At 37.8% G+C, this 19,670-nt stretch overlaps 1 protein-coding gene across 3 annotated transcripts in view; it reads right to left on the bottom strand.

Annotated features, from left to right (window-relative positions):
* Positions 1-322: 322 nt before the first annotated feature.
* The window catches only part of lhpp (phospholysine phosphohistidine inorganic pyrophosphate phosphatase), a 32,889-nt gene continuing 13,541 nt past the window's right edge, over positions 323-19,670 (bottom strand). Inside the window, exons 7-8 of one of the 3 annotated variants that reach the window (XM_015347010.2) lie at positions 10,401-10,554; positions 923-1,016 (exon numbers count right to left, since the gene is read on the bottom strand). In XM_015347010.2, coding sequence (XP_015202496.2) covers positions 1,008-1,016; positions 10,401-10,554 — 163 coding nt within the window. In that variant the 3' untranslated portion in view covers positions 923-1,007. Of the gene's footprint in view, positions 1,017-2,404; positions 2,452-10,400; positions 10,555-19,670 lie in introns of all 3 variants that reach the window. The other 2 variants (XM_069189004.1, XM_006630521.3) reach the window with 2 other exon arrangements.

A 19,670-nucleotide genomic window follows, 5' to 3' on the forward strand; every position in this document is an offset into this window, starting at 1 on the left:
CCTTTCCGTTTCCCAGGTGAGCTGGAGATTTACTTAACTTGTCAAAATTCACATTTCTTTCCCCACAGAGATGGCCAGTAGCACATTAGGCCAAGCAGCCCAAGAAGGTGGGCCAAAAGGCTTGGTTTCATTTCTAGAATTGTATCACTCCAGAGTGAAACTGAAGCTAACAGACACTGCAGGGTCAGAGCTCATGCTCAAGTGCAAACCTAACTATCGCAGCAAGCATTTACAGTAGAAAACTTTAAAGTAATTGGGAACAAATGTGATGTCTGATTTTTCTTTGTTAAGTTTGGAATGCCTTTAAATGGAAAAAGTAGTTCACAGATTTTTTTTTCTATTTTTTATTGAAATACAAATCACGAGTATTCCCTCATTCATTGTAAAGTGTATGGTAGTACTGATACACTAATGAAGAAGTACAGCAATAGTATCACACCTTGTATCGACCAAACAATGCTTAATTATGTTAGCTGCCTCAGAATACATGTATAGGGGTGATATTTACTTAGAACAAGAAATGTACACTACATTGGCATTTTCAACTACTCAAAGTTTACATTAGTGCAAGTCAAATCTATGTGTCCACTTCTGTCTTTTTTAGTGTCACCAACCCACATCAAACTCCAAAAATCATTTCAGCACTCAAAACAAAAAGCATTAACATTTCCAGTTAAACAGCGTGGAACATGAAACTACAGTATGTGGCTTTCCCTACATTTTTTTTTAATTTGCTTAGGTCAATCTACTCATCTACCCACCTTACAGTATATTTATTTAATTTTGGGTAAGCAATAACATTATATCTTTGCATATACTTTTATCTAGGGTTAACAGTGTTGTGAGTGGGGAATATGTAACATCAATCTGCACTGTACAACTCCAAGCGGAAGCCCCTTCCCTTGGGGTGCGTGGGGTCCTACTGAGCCCTGTGTTTGAGAATGATGTCTACTGCCTCGGCCAGGCTGTCAACATATCCGTCTGCCCTCACTGTGGGGTGCTGCTCGTCACTGGGCCTGTTGAGAGAAACAGGAAGGGGAGAACTGAGGTCATCACAGACAGCAGGTTCGGAAATGTGCACAGTACCTACAGCGGTCAAGGGAAAGAGGCAACAGCATCAGACAAAGCCAATTCTCACAAAACCATGCTCTTCTGGCATGGGGAGAGAGTTAAGAGAGAAGTTGGGGATATTTAGGTTTTGCATGAAAGCAATGATTGAAATATTATTTTGCATCAAAATACTAATGCTTTATTTTTTTCCAGGTCTTCTTCAGCATTTTTACATTTTAGCTCTGGTGTTTAGAGTGCATCTGTGCTAACAAAGCCATTGAATTTCTCTAGTGTACCCGGTTTTTAGCTCATTCTTCATTCTAATTTAATACCCAAAAGCAATGTGCTTGGTGCCAATTGTGCTTATAGTTTTAGAATTTACATGTTCTAGGGCAATCGAAAGATATCTTGTGCGTCTCAGGCACTTGTGGGTCTGTTCCAAGATCTGTTCATTTATTTTTGGGATGGTGTATTAATGTGATTTCATCATTTGTTTACATGACAGCTGTTCCCAAAGGAAATAGAAACGAGAAGCCATATCGCATTGGGGCGAGAGAACAACAGCTAACCATGCGTCACGGCAGCAGGGAGCATTCAGCCATGTCTGTCAGTTTCGCAGCCAAGTAACCAACAGAGACAGAACACTTAGTTCACTTGCATACAAGAAAACAAGAAGAAGCCAACAAACTTCAAGGGGAGAGAGCAGCTGGTTAATCCAGGAGAAGAATGCCAGACCTTCTGGATTATAATCAACAACCTTCTATGTTGCTCCGAATAGAGAGTGGGTCGGTTTGGGGTGGTGCAATAGTACCGTGGGTCTGAGAAAAAGGACTCTTGTTGGCTGGACACAGCTGTTTTGGAGCTGGACAAGGAGCGGATTCTGGGGCATAATGGTGACTGAGCTGTGCTGTAGAAAGCTGAAGAGCTGTGGTTTGTCACATTGTGTCTGCGCTCAGTTAACTGAAGACCTGTTAACTATGAGTTCAGGAGCAACACACTTCCAACTCAGTTCACGCCATAAACAATAAAACAAAGCTCATGTGCTTTATGTATCACAGCATAATTTGGATAACCTCTGACAGTTATCACTGCCATTTAACAGCGATCAAATTATTACATCTCAAATAGGATAAATGGAACCATAAAATACTGACTCGTTAAAACTGTTAAACAGAAAATGGAACAATAGTGTTAGTACATCAAGAGATGCACAAGCCTCATTCAATTTTAAAATCTTTGAAACAATCATTCTAATTTTCGATAAAATGCTACTCTATAATTCGCTGATTTTGGTCATTACTGATGACTGTCTTAGGAAGCACACTATCAGTGGAAATCATCAAGCCTCTCTCACCAGTCTCTATGGACCTGAAGGGCTTGAAGTAATATTGTTATTCTGTCCTGCAAAGAGATTTAAAAAACATCTTAACATATGCCCAAGTTGAACTTGCAAATGTTTGTTCTTACAAATTATATAATATTATTGGTAGCTCATTTTGAAGAGTACTGCTATATAACCTTAAAATTACAAATTTTAAGCTATCTTGTGCACGTTTTCTAACAAATACATCAATATTTCCAGCTCAAAAAGAAAAAAACACAAGAGAGTCACAGAGCTAATAATGTAAAGCTTAAACTGCCTGCATTAGTTAAGATCATCAGCTTGCCTTTGCATGCCTTCAGGTAAACCCCTATAGAAAAACATAATTCTTAATTAACATTACATTAGGATTGTGGCCCAGAAAACTAGTCCCAAGTCTGGATGAACTCCAACAAGAAATTGTGCAAAAATGTACAGATTTTGTTTTCCCCATAAGGGTCAAGGAATCCCTGTAGCATAACTTAAGAAGGAAAACAAAACAACTCCAAGACTAAAGATTTTCAAAATGAGAAACAAAGCAAATATGAGTTTCCAGCATTTTAAACGAAAGAGGCACTTTAAAAAAGAAGGAAAAACAAGCACAGGACAGAGAACAGCTCTGTTCATGTTTACATGTGTCTGTCATCTCCTTCCACTGGAATGTGATGAGCTTTGTATTAACGGTCATCGTCGTGTCATGGTCAGTTTATTATTCATTCACCCTTCCCAGGGTTTTGCTAAGAGTGTTCCGTTTCTGTAGTTATTATACTGATGAAGTGGTGATATAATGACAATTCGGTTCTGCTTATTATTCCAGTGGTTGTCAGATGTAGTGTCACATCTGTAGTGGGAGTACCACATATTATGTGTATAAAATGCAATTGTCATTTTTTTTCAGTTACCCAACACTCATAGAAGGGTAGTGGTCTTTTTAAAATCCTGGTTGTTTTCTTCAGAGACTTATTTAGTAAACTGTTTAGCCCATTCCACTTTTCAGCAATCTGATTGTATAAGAGGAAAGGCATGATCTACCACCTTCAGACTGATACAGACCTTATAACTCATCCTAAACTATAATGTCCAGCCCTTTAATTTCAAGAATAAAACACTAAAACTTGCAACCTGGAACACAAACAAGATCAGCAGAGAAATAAGCTAGAGTGCAGTGTGTTTTCTCCGGTCAGTGTTAATGTATCCAAAGTAATGCTCTCTGGATGTATCAAATGAAGATTTTCCTACTATCCATCCTAAACTGAATTACTTATAGTTTCCAACTTTCACCTATACAACATGATTTGCTACTGGGTTTGAAATAGTTCCCTGTGATAACATTGTATATAACCCTTAAGATTTTTATATACCATACTTTGATTACATTTCTTTACAACCTCCTTTACTCTATACTAAAGAGATTAAGATTTTTTAACCTGTCAATATACTGTACGATACACAAAAACATCATTAGATCATGAATCATTCTCGTTGTTCTTCTTCAAACTCTTTCTAAGGCTACAATGCCATTTTCATGTTATAGTGACCAGAATGGAATACAATATTCTAAATTAGGTCGTACTAATACATTGTAAAGCATTAGCATAACTTTCATTGATTTGAATTCCACACTTTTTGTTATGTACCCAAGCATTCTGTTTATGTTTTTATGGCTTCCCTACATTGTCTCGATAAGGACACAGAAGAATGTACATAAATACTCACTTCCCTTCCATGCATAGCTTCCTGTAGTTCAGAATGACCTATGCAAAATATATCATGTATGTTTCTACTTTCTGAGAAAACAGCTTTGACTTTATCATTGCTAAATCTAATATGCCAAGTATCTACCCAAGTTTTTTTATTCCCTTACTACTGTTTCTGTTTGCCACTGCCTCTATTTTTTTCATATCTGCTATCTGCAAATGTAACTATTTTTCTACCTATATCAGATATAGACCTATTTATATAGATCAGGAAGAGCAATAGACCTAAAATGGATACCTGCAGTGCACCAATGCTTATATCTACCCACTTAGATGCTGATCCCTTAAGATTATGTGTTGTTTCCTGTTCGTTAATCAGTTCTCAAACCATGTGCACAAATCATCTTTGACTCCTATGGCTTTTAATTAGATAATTAATCTTCTATAAGAAACCTTATCAGAAGCTGAAGTACATATAAGCTAAATTCTAAATATAAAAGGCTGTACACTTTAATGTTATCAACTGTCCTTGTTGCTTGTTTGAAGAATTCGAGTCAGTTAGTTAACCAGATATAACCTTTCCAGATTAATTTTGGATGTTTCTTAAAATGGCGCTGTTTGGTAAATATTCTTCCCATATACTGTAGCTGGAACTTTTGTTTCCATAACTTTGCCAGTAACAGACATAAGACTGATTTGCAATATGTCGCTTCTGGAGATAGTGAAGCAGCAACACATTTTTGTATAATATACCCAAGAGCAAGCAGAGAAACCCCGGCATCAGCGGTGTGAGCAGGCAGCACCTTGTTTGCAACTGGCAGTGTAGACAAACAGGTGCAATGAAGGTGAGCACAGGTCTAGGCAAACATAGTACATAAATCATAAACAGGGACAAGCAAAGTTCAAAACCAAGAGACACCGTACAAAGAACCAGAGGAGAATTCAGAGAAAGTCAGGGTGAATACGGAAGATACACAGCAACAACTCAGGAACTCAAAAGAAGCTAGAGATGTAGCGAACTCTATGAAAGAGTTCCAGACTACTCTCAGATCATGGCTTATGTAGTCTTGAACCACCTGAGGCAGGTGTGGTGAATAATTTTCCCCAGGTGGTACAAGACTCCTGTTGAATTAATTACCATGCTCTTGAATGGTAATTAAACAGGGACAAGCAAAGTTCAAAACCAAGAGACACCGTACAAAGAACCAGAGGAGAATCCAGAGAACAAAGTCAGGGTGAATGTAGGAAGAAACACAGCAACAGCTCAGGAACTCAAAAGAAGCTAGAGATGTAGAGAACTCTATGACAGAGTTCCAGAGTACTCTCAGATCATGGCTTATGTAGTCTTGAACCACCTGATGCAGGTGTGGTGAATAATTTTCCCCAGGTGGTACAAGACTCCTGTTGAATTAATTACCATGCTCTTGAATGATAGGCAATGGAGGTGTGGCCAACTACCTTGTAGATACTAGCTCACCCCACCAGTCCTGTGTGACGATGAGAATGATATGATTAGTCTGGAATTTCCCTTTTCATTTTTTGTTCTCTTTAATATAAACTGATATAACATTTGCAATTCTCTGGTCTGTGGGAACTACTACAATCCTAAGGGAGTGCTGTAATCTTAACTTGGGGGTTTATGAGTAACATCCCTCAATTTCTTAAGAATGACTATCATTCTTAGTACCATCAGACCCTAGTTTTAATGCTCCTCAACTACATATATACACACACACTTCCCCAGTACAACCTGATTATCTTTCCCTGGTCAGACTGATTGAGGGTTGACTACTGTATGCACTTAATTCCTGAATGTAGGCAGATGTATACACTGTTCTCACATTAATTTCTCCAGCAAGATGACTAACTGAGGAGAATCACTCATAGTGGGATTGTCTGTTTAATGAGTCCAACTCCTCAAAGCTCCCACCTTCCTCTGCACACCAGAGTTTTTCAGATGCTGAGTTAACTTCTTTGAGCAAGGAGCAAATGTGTCTGTCATTAAAAGTTTGTTTATCAAGCTGTCGTTGATCTTATGTAAACTCTTTGTAATTTGCGATACCTATGAGTAAATCTGTATTGTTTTAAAATTCTGTGTAATGCTCTGCTGTGGAAAAGGAGGCTACAGCAAATGAAATCTGTGTTATGATGCATTGCATTCTGTATGCTATATGTAAATCAGTTATGATTTCTCCTAGAGAATAAATCTGGTGTTTAATTCAAAGAAATAGTGCCAGATTGAGCCAATATTTTTTTCACAAAATGAACCGCATGGCTTATCATTAGTGAAACACAATAATGTCAAAGATCACTTCCTGTCATACCTCTGTGCTGCACCCTGATGCTGTGCTGCAAACTAAAGACTATGAATTGTTCTGGAAATGTATACTAGATATATGTATTTAATTAATCTGTTAATTAATTAATATTTAACTAAGTAAATTAGGAGGGAATTAAAAATTAACAATGAGGTACAATAAAAGAAAAATCCTTTTTTCTGAGCTGCTGAGCTGTACTCTTCTCACAGCTGGACTGAACTGTTTAAGAAAGGCCTCCTGGGAGACACAGCGAAGGAGGAGCAGGACTCTTGGTGTTATGTTTTCAAATGAAAAGCAAAAAAAAACATTCCGCCTGAAAGCACTGCAAAGTATGTTTTTCATGTCAAATAAACAAATAAATTGCCAAACAAATGAGGACCAGAAGATTTTGGCACAAAGCGTGAGACACTCTCAAGTTGCCAACTCTAATGTTGTTCACAACAGTAATTCAGTTTAAACAAATTTGCCAGAAGACCACTTCAGAATGCAGATCTAAATACTTTTGTTTTACCAGATAACAATTAAAAAGATGCCTAATCATCACCTGTGCAATCAGAAAGAGTTTATAGGAGCTACGCTGGTAAATAAAATAGGCTGACTTTTTGTTGTGGTGCAGGCAAGGGGAGTACAGTATAACCTCTCAATAAAGAGGTGGCACGATTCCCATTTTCAACAACAGCATTCATCATTTTGCCACGCAATGCAGGTTCAAACACTGTTCAAGTTACTCTTTGAGGCCAGTTGGCTGCCTGTTTAATGATTGGGAAAATACTTTATTAAAAAACATTACCCAACAAACCTCATACAGGCCAGTGAATATATCAAGAGGCAAAAACATACATGTAGTGTAAAGTGTACAGTGTATCTGTGGACAAAACACAAATAACCTCCTCCTGACTTTGTTTCTGAACAAATTGTTTTGCTTAGATTTTCACTTCATTATTTGAAGGACATATGTAAAAGTATTAAAGATAAACAAAGAGTCCTTACAAATCTTACAAAAAAACATATAAGATAAATAAAAAATGTGACACTAAAAACTAACCTTGAGGAGCCTGGGTTTTAGGGCTTCAGGTCAAATATACATCTATCCACCAAATGATGCATACATCTTTCTGCAAAGTTGTCAAGCTGTTTATACACACAGGTACCATGAAATGTTGAAAGGACGTTGCAGCAAAGCGTGTTTAAGAGTTGGTCTGAATTCATAAACATTTTTTTGAACAACAAAACCAACTAATATCAGTTACACCAAATACCACCTTAAAAAAAACAATTCCAATTGCGTGCATTAAGCCATCTGTTCTGATATCTTAAATCTTTACCTCATACATATTGAACATTATTTCCTTCCTACTCAGAATGGGACAAACACAAGTTCAGTAATTTAATTCCAGCTTGTCTTCTATATTCTGCGCTCCAAGAAAATGAAGAAAGAACCAGTCAATGAAAATGACTTTTAACACAGCAAAGACAAGTAACCAAGTCGACTAACTCTGTCTGCTTTGCACATAGTACCGACATTCTGACATCCCCCTTGCCAAGAGTTAATTGATATAATATATACCTGTACAAAAAAGCAAATCTTAAAATACAATTTAGTTTATGAGTAATACCAAAATAACCACTGGATTATGTTAGATATTGATGTATATTTTTAAGTTTGCTGCAGCCTTTTTTCTGTTGGAAAGTCTTTAGATGCAGCCATGCTCAGGCAATGGATATTATAGTTATTAGAAGTTAATCCTGGAGTGACATAAAGTATAAGGATGACCTAAACTGAAGTGAGACAGAAATCTCTTATTGGTGATATTTGTAATTACACTTTCAGTGAATTTCCCATGTGGTGTGATCTAAGATGCCTGAAAGTTGCTTTCTCTGTAGAGCAGTGGCCAGGGCCAAAACTGTAACTAAGACTGCATTGTTGACCAGCTTCTCTGGATAAATACATATTTTTGAGTGATTACTGACCTGATTGGATTCTGAAAAAAGGATTCAATTACTTTAAGCTGCTGTCACTGGTCTTAGCATCAGCCTCCCTCGCTTTCTCTGTGGGCTGAGCATTAATAAGCAAGGAAGCAATAAAAAAAGTTAAAGAAGAAGTGGAAAAACAGAGAATAATGCAACAGCTGCAGCTAGATAAATACTGCCTTTATACCTCAAAGGATCTAGATGTTTATTTCTGGAACTACTTCTTAGGTTTAATATGCTGTAATTGGGACTTCTATGAGAAACAAGACATTCAGCTAGTGTGATACACTTGAACTGCTGGAAAAATATCCACTTTTTCCACAAAATAATATCCTGTAATGGGCTGTGTAGGAGGCTTACAGTCAAGCCTAGTTACTACTTATAAGAGTTGACTAATGGACCAGGCACAGATGATGTTTATGTCTTGTGGGGGTAAGTGGAGCATAGACAAGCCAAGCTTGAAAGACTCCTTCAAAGGGACTGATGGGACAGATAAACCAAACCCGTCTTCAACGTTGTCTTGTAATTCCTTCTGCAAATGTTCTATGAAATGACACTGCTATCTGCATCTGCAACTATCTGCAAGTGAAACCACCACACGAAAGGTTTTAATTTGATGTCAGATTGGCTGTGTCCTTTGTCTGGTTCTTTCCCTTGAGTACATTGACAGTCTGACCCAACCAACAATAGTGGACGTTTCCAGAATATCAAGCTTTCAGAGAGACCAGATTCTCAGATTTTCCTGTTATTTTTAAGGAAGTGAGAAAATGTGCTTCATATAACACTATCTGTGATATAAATGATCTTTGATCTCCTGGACTACCATAATCTGAATAACATTTTTGTTTAAAATAATGTCTTTCATGTCTTGCAGCTACAAACCCATGACTGCACACAGTGGAGAATGAGGACGTGTTTTATCATGTCATGGGTGACACATGATGTTCTGCCCAAATGGTTGAGCATGTTTTTCCTTATCAGCAGCACTGCAGAGCTAAAAGTGCCATGGAGCCCTCCCAAGGCCTTCCAGAGACCCTACAAGCCTGTTGAGCCAATTGTGGGCCACAACATAGGAAATCCTGCTTGTCGTTGCTTGCAGATAAGAGCCAGGCTCAAACCCATGATCGCAGAACTTAACCTGCACTTGGTTGAGTGCCTATATCAAGGGTATAGGGAGGCCCTCTAAATTACAATTTAAAAGGAGAGGATTTACAAGCATGTTGGGAGGTGAATGAAACTCATGCTGTAGAGAGCTTCAAAGGCCATCACTACAGACAATTCATCTGTCAGCCTCTGTATGAAAAGCCTCTCCGCATGAGGATCTATGTGATTAATGAAATACTAGCATAGATTTGCATTACAAAAATGTATGACAACACCTCTAATTAGATTTCAAAAGCATCATGTATATGTGGGGCCCGGCCCTGTTGTCTTTTCAGTTAGCTTTGTATTTAACAAAGAGAAGAAAAATGTTTCCTGTTATAGAGTATTAACTATTGGAGATATAAAGCTCATTTTTCAGTTGTCAGCAGAATGGGATTGTTTTCCTTGGGGGCTGCGTTGCAGAAATGTGTTTTGATTGGAATTACCTGAGTGATGTTTGCATTAAGGATATATGTGCCTCTAATCCAGAGCATGTGTGTAAAGGAACAATAAGAAAGACCCCTATTGTAGCTGGAGTGCGTGAGTGTGTCTATAAGTGCAAGTCTACACCAATGTTTACCATCCCTTCTTCTGCTATTGCGAAAAGGCTGAGATCTTTATTGATGTGGCTGAGAGCTCTCAGACATGTATTTAGGGTGCAGTGTAATGTTTCAATATGCCATCTGTTAAGCAGGGTGGCTTTTTCTCTCTCCCTTCTTTTATTGCTCAGGGAATGGAAAAATACCACCAGCTAAGAAATATTCGAGACAAAGCCCAAGCGTTGTTTCACCTTGTAAATGACAGAATTAGCTGTGTCGCTGTGTAAAGGAATCATTAATAATTAAGAGAGAGGTTTCGTGCCTCGCAGAGCGCAGCCCATAAAGGGAGAGCTGGAGTCAGAATACAACACACTCCCGGGGGATGACAAAGATCCGGCTCCTGCCATACAGGAGACTTGGACTTCAGATGGCCATTGGAAAGGCGTCTTGCTGCTTCTCTGTCTAGGCTAGCCTCGCTGAAAGAAAAACAAGCCGGTTTCAAAAATGTTATGGGTTGGAAATTGCTTCAAAAACCAAAATAATAATGCATAGCTAAGAAAAATTTTGCCTGCACTCATAAGAGTGTCTTCTATCCATCCGGTAGCTTTTCGGGCCCTGAAGAGGGCTTTACAGATTGTTGAAGGCTACTGCTTGTTTTCCCACATCAATTAAAATAACTTGAATGTGTAGCCCTTAAAACTGCAGAGGACCAGTTAGCATCAGTCCTGGTTACTGATGTCAGATTACCTCTTCAAACCATACTCACAGAGACAGTTTTAATTTCAGAATGAAAGCTACAGTTAATAGCCTGCATACATAAGGAACTGTGAGTGATGAAGAAACACAATGTTCTGTTCCACTCTGAATTATTTACATTGAGTGTCTAAATATTGAAGCAAATGAGAGCAGGCTTCACTATGCACACTAGGCCAAGACTTTAGTGTGATGTCACAGTATACCATTTGTTAATGGTACAGATAGTTGCTCTTACAGGTTTATGACCTGTTTATACTGGCTTTCCTTTGAATGCTATAAAAGGGAGGATCTGGTCTTGACTCTGCAGAGCAGTTATCTTACTGCACAAGTCTAGCACAGGAGGCCTGCCAATATTCTGACAGCTGTGAAAGCTCTTTGAACAAACAGTTTCTAAGGGGTTAATGATCATGATGTGTCTTTTAAAACCAATCCAGTTTCACAATAATTCACAGAATAGTTGCCAAGATGTGTGGTTTCATCATATTTTCACTGCACAATTTGACATTCAACTTCATTTTCCATCTTGCCCATTCTGCTTTATTGCCTTTGGATGTGAATCACATTGCATCTAGGTGAAACTGAGGCCTGGAGCTGTTCACATGAGTGAGGAGTATTCCTCAATTATTAGAAAGAATTTCTTTGCACAAGGCATTAGTCTTTCAGTGTGGCACTGAAAGTGCTACCTACTTTGAAAGGAGAGCTTTTCACTACAGAAGGAGAGATGGTGAAGACCTGCCTGTGAGGTGTAGTCAGTTTAACTTTTGTACTGTCACAGTGACCTTTACCATGAATCCTCCCAACAAACCACCAGTATCTTTCTCAGAATTTCAGGTCACCTTGTTGAACGCTGCTTTGCTGAAGACAACAGTGATGACAACCCGAATGCTGTTAAACATACAAAACTCAGGACTCTCCCATATTTTAAACCCTTTGTCTCACAACCACACCTTTCTTTAATAACCTAAAGTTCCTGAGCTAACACAACAGCTTTACATTAATATAAAAAATCCTTTAAAACTAGATCTAATGAATTTATTATTTGCTTAGCTGTGTGCTTCATTTTGTCCAAATTAATCTGTTGCTATTTTACCCAAGTTAAGGTATAAAATGAAATACAAGCAGGTAGCTGTGTCAGCATGGCTGCAAAGGAACAAGAAAGGTTTATTCCATGCTAAAAAGAGAAGAAAAGAAACGTGAAGAGTTTCCACAGCCAAAACACTGTGTTTCTTTTCTTCTCTTTTCAGCATGGAATAAACTTTACTTGTTCCTAAAATGAAACCAATATGACAGTATGCGCTATGCACTGTTTGTGTTAAAGTATTGTAGTTCTGCAGGATGCTAACTACAGCTTTGGCAAGGCCATAAAAACAGTAACATGTAAATGATATACCATTTCACAAGTGAACAGTGCAGCTAAGAAAAACATGGAGAATCTGATTACTCTTAAATCTGTTCTCTTTAAGCAAAAAATGCAACAAATTCTGCATGAGAAAAAACCCCAATAAGCTGACATAGATAAAAAAAAACTATGACTAACATAACTCATGGTTGACCTACAGATTTAAAAGTTTATCCTGTTCTATAGTTGCAACTTTCAACTATGTAGTTTCATTTCACAGTCAGGAGTGAAAACTAGATTCGAGTTCAAAGTCTGTGGTTAATGTGGCAAACCAAGATGCCTGTACAAGAATATGTGAATTTCCAACAACATGTAAGTCATTATCGAATAAACTACGGCAAACTGATTAGCTTCTTCTCATGTGCTTTGCAAATCTAGCAAAAACATATTTGCCTTTTTTTGAAGCACTCAAGGCATCCCATTTCACTACTAATTTATTTGCAGCATAAAAGAAAGATGTGAGCTGGGTACTAATTGCAACATGACAGAGAAAGAAATTACACAATGTCCATTGTCTTCTCTCTTTCTGTTTTACTTTCTTTCTCAGCAAAAAGGCAGAGAAGGATTGGATCAAGACAAACAGGTTGTACATTAGCATCCTCAAGAGAAAAACAGTCTTAACATGTTTCACAAGCTGGGAACAACAGCAGCCCCAAATAATGCTGTGTTTACTTTATCTGTCTGCTTGCTATTATAAAAAACAAAAGAAGTCTTTACCACACGATGTTCTCCACTGTTATTTTTTGGTGCTCTGGCGCTGGTTTAGGAGGAGGGACTGGCAACAAAGGAAAATATGTGGTTCCTGTTTCAGTTCAAAGGGGCCTGTTTAGCACATTGCAGAGCCCCAGGCTTCTCCCGAAAGGGCTTTAGGGTGGTGCTATAAACTGCAGCACAAAAAGGCACCAGTATGCCAGCAATTTATTTCGGAAATGAGTCTGAGATTGAAGCATGTGAAGTTTATCTTTCCACTCTGAAGCTGAATCATCCCCTAATAATTACTATGTTAAAAACTGGTACCTGGTATCAACTTGCATTTACATCATTTTTGCTACCATACGGGTGCAAGGACAACAGTTGTAGTTACATTTCTCAGGGCTGGATTTCAGTTTACAAAAAAAAACACTAACATTCCTTAGTGGTTCAAACAATTATTAAAAATAAGTACTTAATAAAACTTCAAAAAAAGTTGAATCATTGATCATGTATTCTTTGCAATTTAGAATTCATTGACAAGTCAATAATGCTACAACCAATAGGAAAACCTCAGAGGTCCCATCAACCAATCAGAAATCTCCATTCGCTTCCTACCATGAACAGATGCAATTTTGTTGCACTTGGGTATATAAAGGTTAAATTTTATTATTAAAACAACATTGCACATAGTTATTTTTTTTGGAGAGTGTCAGATTTCAAATCACAGTTCAATCCATTACATTTACTGAATACAGCTGTTACTACGGCTGTATGTACAATATGTTTTAATAGAAACCAAACATTTGAAGAAGAACAGAAGAAATTGCCTATAAATATTACGTTTTTTTTTGGTTGCAATTGATTATTGCTGATGAATAAAAAAAACCCTCTATTTCTTAAAGTAGCACAAGGTCAGTCAAGTGGCTTGACTGGACTAAGTAAGTAAAAATCAGCAAAACACAGATGAACCCTGAAGGACAGGATGTTATGGGATTATGTCTGCTCTCTGGCCAAACAATAGTCATTAAGAAAAACTACTCCTGAAGAAACCCGAGTTCTTCTGTTGTCTGCCAGAAGACACAAAATGGATAATGACTGATGGACAAAGAAACTTCACAATGGGCCTTTGATCAGTAACTGCCACAAATAACAGGTTGAAAACAGTGTATTGAATTTTCTCTAAAATTATTGTAGCTTTAAAAAACATGAAAATCAGACGGGCACGGAATACAAAATGCTAACTAAAGTTACAGTACTCTACCTCCTGTCCTGTATAAATTGCACTGGATCCCAGTAAAACGCAAAGCAGAGTTCAATTTTCTCCCTCTCTTCTATAGGCACTGAATGGTATAGATCCAGGTTTACTTAAAGCAACTCTATTGTCTGTAAAAACTTGCTGTGCAGATCCAATAGGTACTTGGTTTAGGACTTGTCTTTTCACTAAAGCTTTTAATGTGTAATTCAGTTATACTTTTGGTTTCATAAAACAATTCACAGAGCTCAATTTCCTAGAGGTTTCTGATTCTTTCCCAACCTCTACTGCAGCGGTTCCCAACCCTGGTCCTGTAGGACTGGTTTGTCTGCTGGTTTATGTTCCAATTGAGTTACAAAATGGAATGATTTCCAAATGTCAAAGAGCAGAAAACAACTGAAAAAAATCAGCACAAGCAATTAATGGTTTAATTAAGGAACTGAGAGATGAGATGGCATTACGAATAATGTAATAAAAGGGACTTCATTTTCTTTCTGCAGCATTAATCTCAGTAAGTCTCGCTGAGTGTAAAAGGGGCAAATCAGACAGGACAGAACTGTAGAACAGCCCAACAGGAGAAAGGCAAAGAGGGGGTTGATGAGGCGAAACAGCAAAGAGCTGACGAGTCCAGAGCTGTTGGTAAGCTATTATTGCTGTGGTGGAATTTATTTACCGTTTTAGCTTTGAGATTTCATACTTAATGATCTTTCCTTCCTTGCGTGCATTAGGGATAATGACTTTACTTAGTTCAACTCCATTAATAAAACTGGCATAACTGCACAGGAAATCCCTACTTATCAAAGGCAGAGTGGATTTTTAGAGCCAGGAAAAATGGAGCCTTGCGATTAGATTTTACACGTGCTCCACTTGGAACAGTTTTCCTCTCCGACAGGAGGGATCAGTCTGTAAAACAAGCACCAGTTCCACAATGCAATAGTGATTTAGTGCTGCAACAGACATCCCATTCCTGCACATGTCTCAGCCCTGCATCATCCACTATCATACTGCATCTAACATTGGGGCCAGATGTTCATATGTCAAAATGGTCATCACTAACGAATAAGGGCCAAGGGTAAATCAAAGTCCTCAATAAAAACATTCCCTATTCGCATTCCCCAGTAAACTTAAAATGTTCTTAAGATTTAATAAGACAAATAAATTAAGCCTGTGTGAAACCTGTTGATACAAGAAACTCATTTCACAATCCTAATGTAGTTTTTCATGCAATTAAAATACTATGTGCGGCACACAGCGAAAGACTGTTTGACCTAGCAGGGCAATGATAAAGCACAGAGTTGGAAACAGTTTTCAATGGCTGTTTAGAACTACACTGTAAAACTATAACATTAACACTGATCTCTCATTTTTCTTAAAATGATCAAAACTTTGTGCTATTGTTTCACTACTTTTGAAAGCTCAGTTTTTAAAAATTAGGCAATATATAAAGTCCTAAAATGTGGTTGCATAAATATGTGTTATATTCTGAAGTTACATCTCTCAAGAAAATTGAAAACTGTGAGTTGAGTAGCTTGAATAACATCTCTTGATTTGTTACACTATTAGTTTTCACTCCAGTTGAGTTCTTAATCACAGGCTAAGTGATTGTAGTTTTGATTTTGGGCATATTTAATAAATTTGCGTTGGGCTATTAAAAGGTCAAATTGGATTTATACAGTATATAGTTATCAACCCTGTACCAATTTTGGAGTTTCAGAGCTGCCCTCATTTGGGTGTGTTCTCACTAAAAAGTAACCAATTTACTCTGCAGACAAAAAAAAGGTTTAGTGTGGGAGTGTGTTCATTCCTACCTGTGTCTGATCGCCATCAACTCATCAACTAGTAAGACTTGTTTTCCGAAGTAATGGCAAGCAAGTTGAGGAGAAGCTGAGTAAAGTTGTGACTCAGGGTACACTTAGTACATCATCTGTGTTTGGAGATACCTGATCCTGGGGAGGCGAGACTCCAGTACGGAGCGACTGCAGTGGCCAGTAACAGTATTATGCATTCATATATATATATACAGTACATTATCCACATAACCACTGGACCCGTCCCAGAAAATAGATTTTTCCCTTGCTTGTGCAACTTAGAAATCTTAGTTTGTTGTTATAATTAAAAAAAAAAACACTTGACCTGGAGTTCCCTAATTCAGCCCTGGAGTTAAACAGCTATGGTGACATAATCTCCTACTGTAAGCACTGAACAAAAATAATCCTATAAACATTTTAGAGTGTGCTAGCAACTGGAAACGCTCAATGTTCCTTGTCAGGCAGTGTTTCGAGTTAACAAAGAAAATGTTTTTTTTTTATAAGGCTTCATTTTGGCTACATTCTTTTACCACTGAGTGTGTGAATCTATTAGAACTGAGAACTGTATGTATGTTTTGTAATACTCAGCCACTGGTCACAGTTTCCTTATTTCCCACAATGTCGTTAGAAACTTTCCATTATGACTTCCTATAAAAGTAATAACAAATTAAATATTGCAGGTGAAGACTAATATCTAACTATAAAAATTGAAACAGAAAAATGATTTCAGGCGGAACTTATTTCCCCACTTACTTGCTAGGCCATTAAGAAGAGGATGTAAAACACAACAGTGTATTTTGTCTCTGACTAAAGAAAGAGGAACAAATATAATGGAAATTACATGCAAGAAACATTTCTTTAAAAAACGAATGGAAAAAAAGCAAAAATGTTCTGTTTTTAAGTATAGACTTTGGAACTGGTACAGACAGCAGAACCGATCCTCACCACTGTGGAACTGTAACTTACAAATACATAACACCATTAACAGCAGTCCTGTGCTAGCAGGCACTTCACGCACAACATCAGCCAGGAGAAAAGTTCTGTCCTCAGTGAATGCCCATCCCAAAATAGGATTTCTAAACAACTCAAGACCTCATTTTCATTTGGCAAATTTTTGTGGTGCTTTGGGGGTCACTGTCTGTCCATGTAGAGACAATGAAAAAGTAATTAAGTCCAGCCACAGCACAGAGATTCTCATTTTACAGAAGTCAGAAGGTCACTTTAAAAGCTTGTTGTGCACTGTATGGCAGGATTTAATGGTTCTTTGCAGATAAAACATTCAAAACGTGCACACTAAAAAGAAAGCAGTGTTGCAGAGCTCTGAAAACATTCTGGAAGACGTCTGCAATTATGTTCAGTAAGGTGACTGTAAATGGGTTAGGGAACAACTAATACAGCATGTGAGCTGACAACTGGTGTTTCATTCAAATAGTAATTATCATATACAATATACAATTGTTATATACCATGTAAGTGATGATATTTAACTGGGCCTAAAGTCTCATTTCTTTAATCATGGACAGTCTTATTTAAAAAAACTCCTTGCCCCTCAACTCTCTTTTAACACATTGCTAACACACAAGAAAGTGTTCCTATTTTTGTGTTTTTTTTTAAATGAAATGTACATCGACACTTGAATGGAACCATTGAACTTGAAGTGAACTGTTAAAAGTCCTTTTACCAGAGCAATTAGAAAGAATAAAAAAACACTGCAATCAGTTTAAACTAGGCTACCGTCCTGTGCAGGCGCCCCTTCAATATGAGATTGTAATCTCAGTGGTCTGGCCCAGTTAAACAAATATATCAATTAGGTCTGTAATAAGTGGCTGTTTATCAGACTTCAGAATGGGTTAATTATTGGTGTACAGTACTTTCAGTTACGGAGGTTTCTCCATTTCTGGCACATTTCTGTTTAAAATAATATGGTATAATATAACTTCATAGTGTCATATGACAGACCTTATTACATGGACCATAGGGCATAAAGGGCAATATATTTTCAGAAGAATAATGAAACTGGTCTGTCTGAGCAGACAAATTAAAATGCCTGAGATGTAAATTACTTAACACAATTACTTTAAAGATATCTTGAAATGAAAGCCCATTTCCAAATTTGCTTGCACAGGAATTCCTTACCTACCAATAAAGTGTGTAAATCATGGTGGTCTTTTCCACTCTGCTTAGCATTAAAATCTAAACACAAAATCTCCATGACAAACTCTTGTTGAAAGATAACTCTACTGAAAAGACTAATTAAAAAACATAGTTATCAGAAAAAAAATCCTCTCCTTATTTTCTGTGTGAGCAAACGTCCCAAGTCATACAACTATTAGAATGAATCTGAAACCCAATTTGCATAAAGCTGACCCACAGGGAAAACTGGGCTTACTGAACTCATTTTTTTCCTCTAAACTAAAACGGAACTTTTTCTTCCATGAGGAAATCGGATTGTAAAATTCTGAGATACACTTTTCGGCTCAACTTGAAAGTCTGCTGCACAGATTTCATTCAAGGTGTTGCATAGTAAGAAGACACGGTAAAAACATTTAAGCTGATCTGAACAACCAATTGTCATTTACTCAGGGTGACTGACATCAGCTCCTAAACCTTCTGACTAAGGGGTAGACACCCGCACGCAATGATCTGATAATCCAGAGCAGGCTACTGTCAGCACTGCCTCAGTAGGTTAAGCAGACATTATGGCTCTGAACAAGAATCCTGCCGGTCATGCCTCAGTCCTTGTCATTGGAAATCAAATTAACTTGCCAGTGGTTCTTTCCAACGCCAAGTTTGTAAATTAGGGAGAAAATTTCACACTTGCAGAAAGTGAATAGTCGGTACTAATTTAATTTAACCTTCAAACATTAACCTACAGTAGGCCAAGCAGGCCAAGATAACAATATTCAACAGGAAACACCCTGTGTAGGACTGGAAATGTATTATAATAATAATAATAGTGATAGCTTCCATTCACCACTGAAGTGCTTCCCCACCTAAGTGGGTCTCAGCAGCACCCTAAAACATAGCAGTGCAGTCCGCCCAACTGCTCAGATGAAAAAAAAAATCCCGATCACACTGTGATAAAGACGTGGCCCAGGTTTAAACTGGCAATGTGTGGACCACAGAACGTAGGCTCCAAGCTGAGCAAGGGCCTTAACTGGCTGAGCCACTCTGGAGCTCCACACCTTTTTTAACCTTCTGAGGTTTGTTCTTTGGACATCATGCAAGACCTGAGCCAACCACCTTACACTCAAGGCTATGTTTTTGTTGCACGCACACAGATTAGAAAAAAAAAAATCCCAGAAAAAATAAAGTGGTGAGTTCTTCCATGTCAGTTGAGGACTAAAAAAAAAAAATGCTGCAGTCATGATGTGAAGTTAGATGACTTCATATTTTATAAGTTGTTGCTTTAATCCCTCTTGTAAAGAAATAACAGATCTAACCCTGATCAAAGTTGAATTCACCCAATGCCAGGCTGGGATGCAGAAAACGCCACACCTGAGCCAGAAAAAACAAACAGAAACAAGCAGCTTATCAACGCTGTGCCAGGTAGACTGCTCCCAGGGAGTGCACTGTAGCCAAGAAATGTTCTACTGATTATTGATGTGACAGTAGGTGCAAACAAAAAAGAAACCAAAAGTACACCACACCTTCTCACCATTCTGACCTACAAAATACATGACC

Source organism: Lepisosteus oculatus, chromosome 4 (assembly GCF_040954835.1).
Source record: "Lepisosteus oculatus isolate fLepOcu1 chromosome 4, fLepOcu1.hap2, whole genome shotgun sequence".
NCBI classification, from domain to species: Eukaryota; Metazoa; Chordata; class Actinopteri; order Semionotiformes; family Lepisosteidae; genus Lepisosteus; species Lepisosteus oculatus.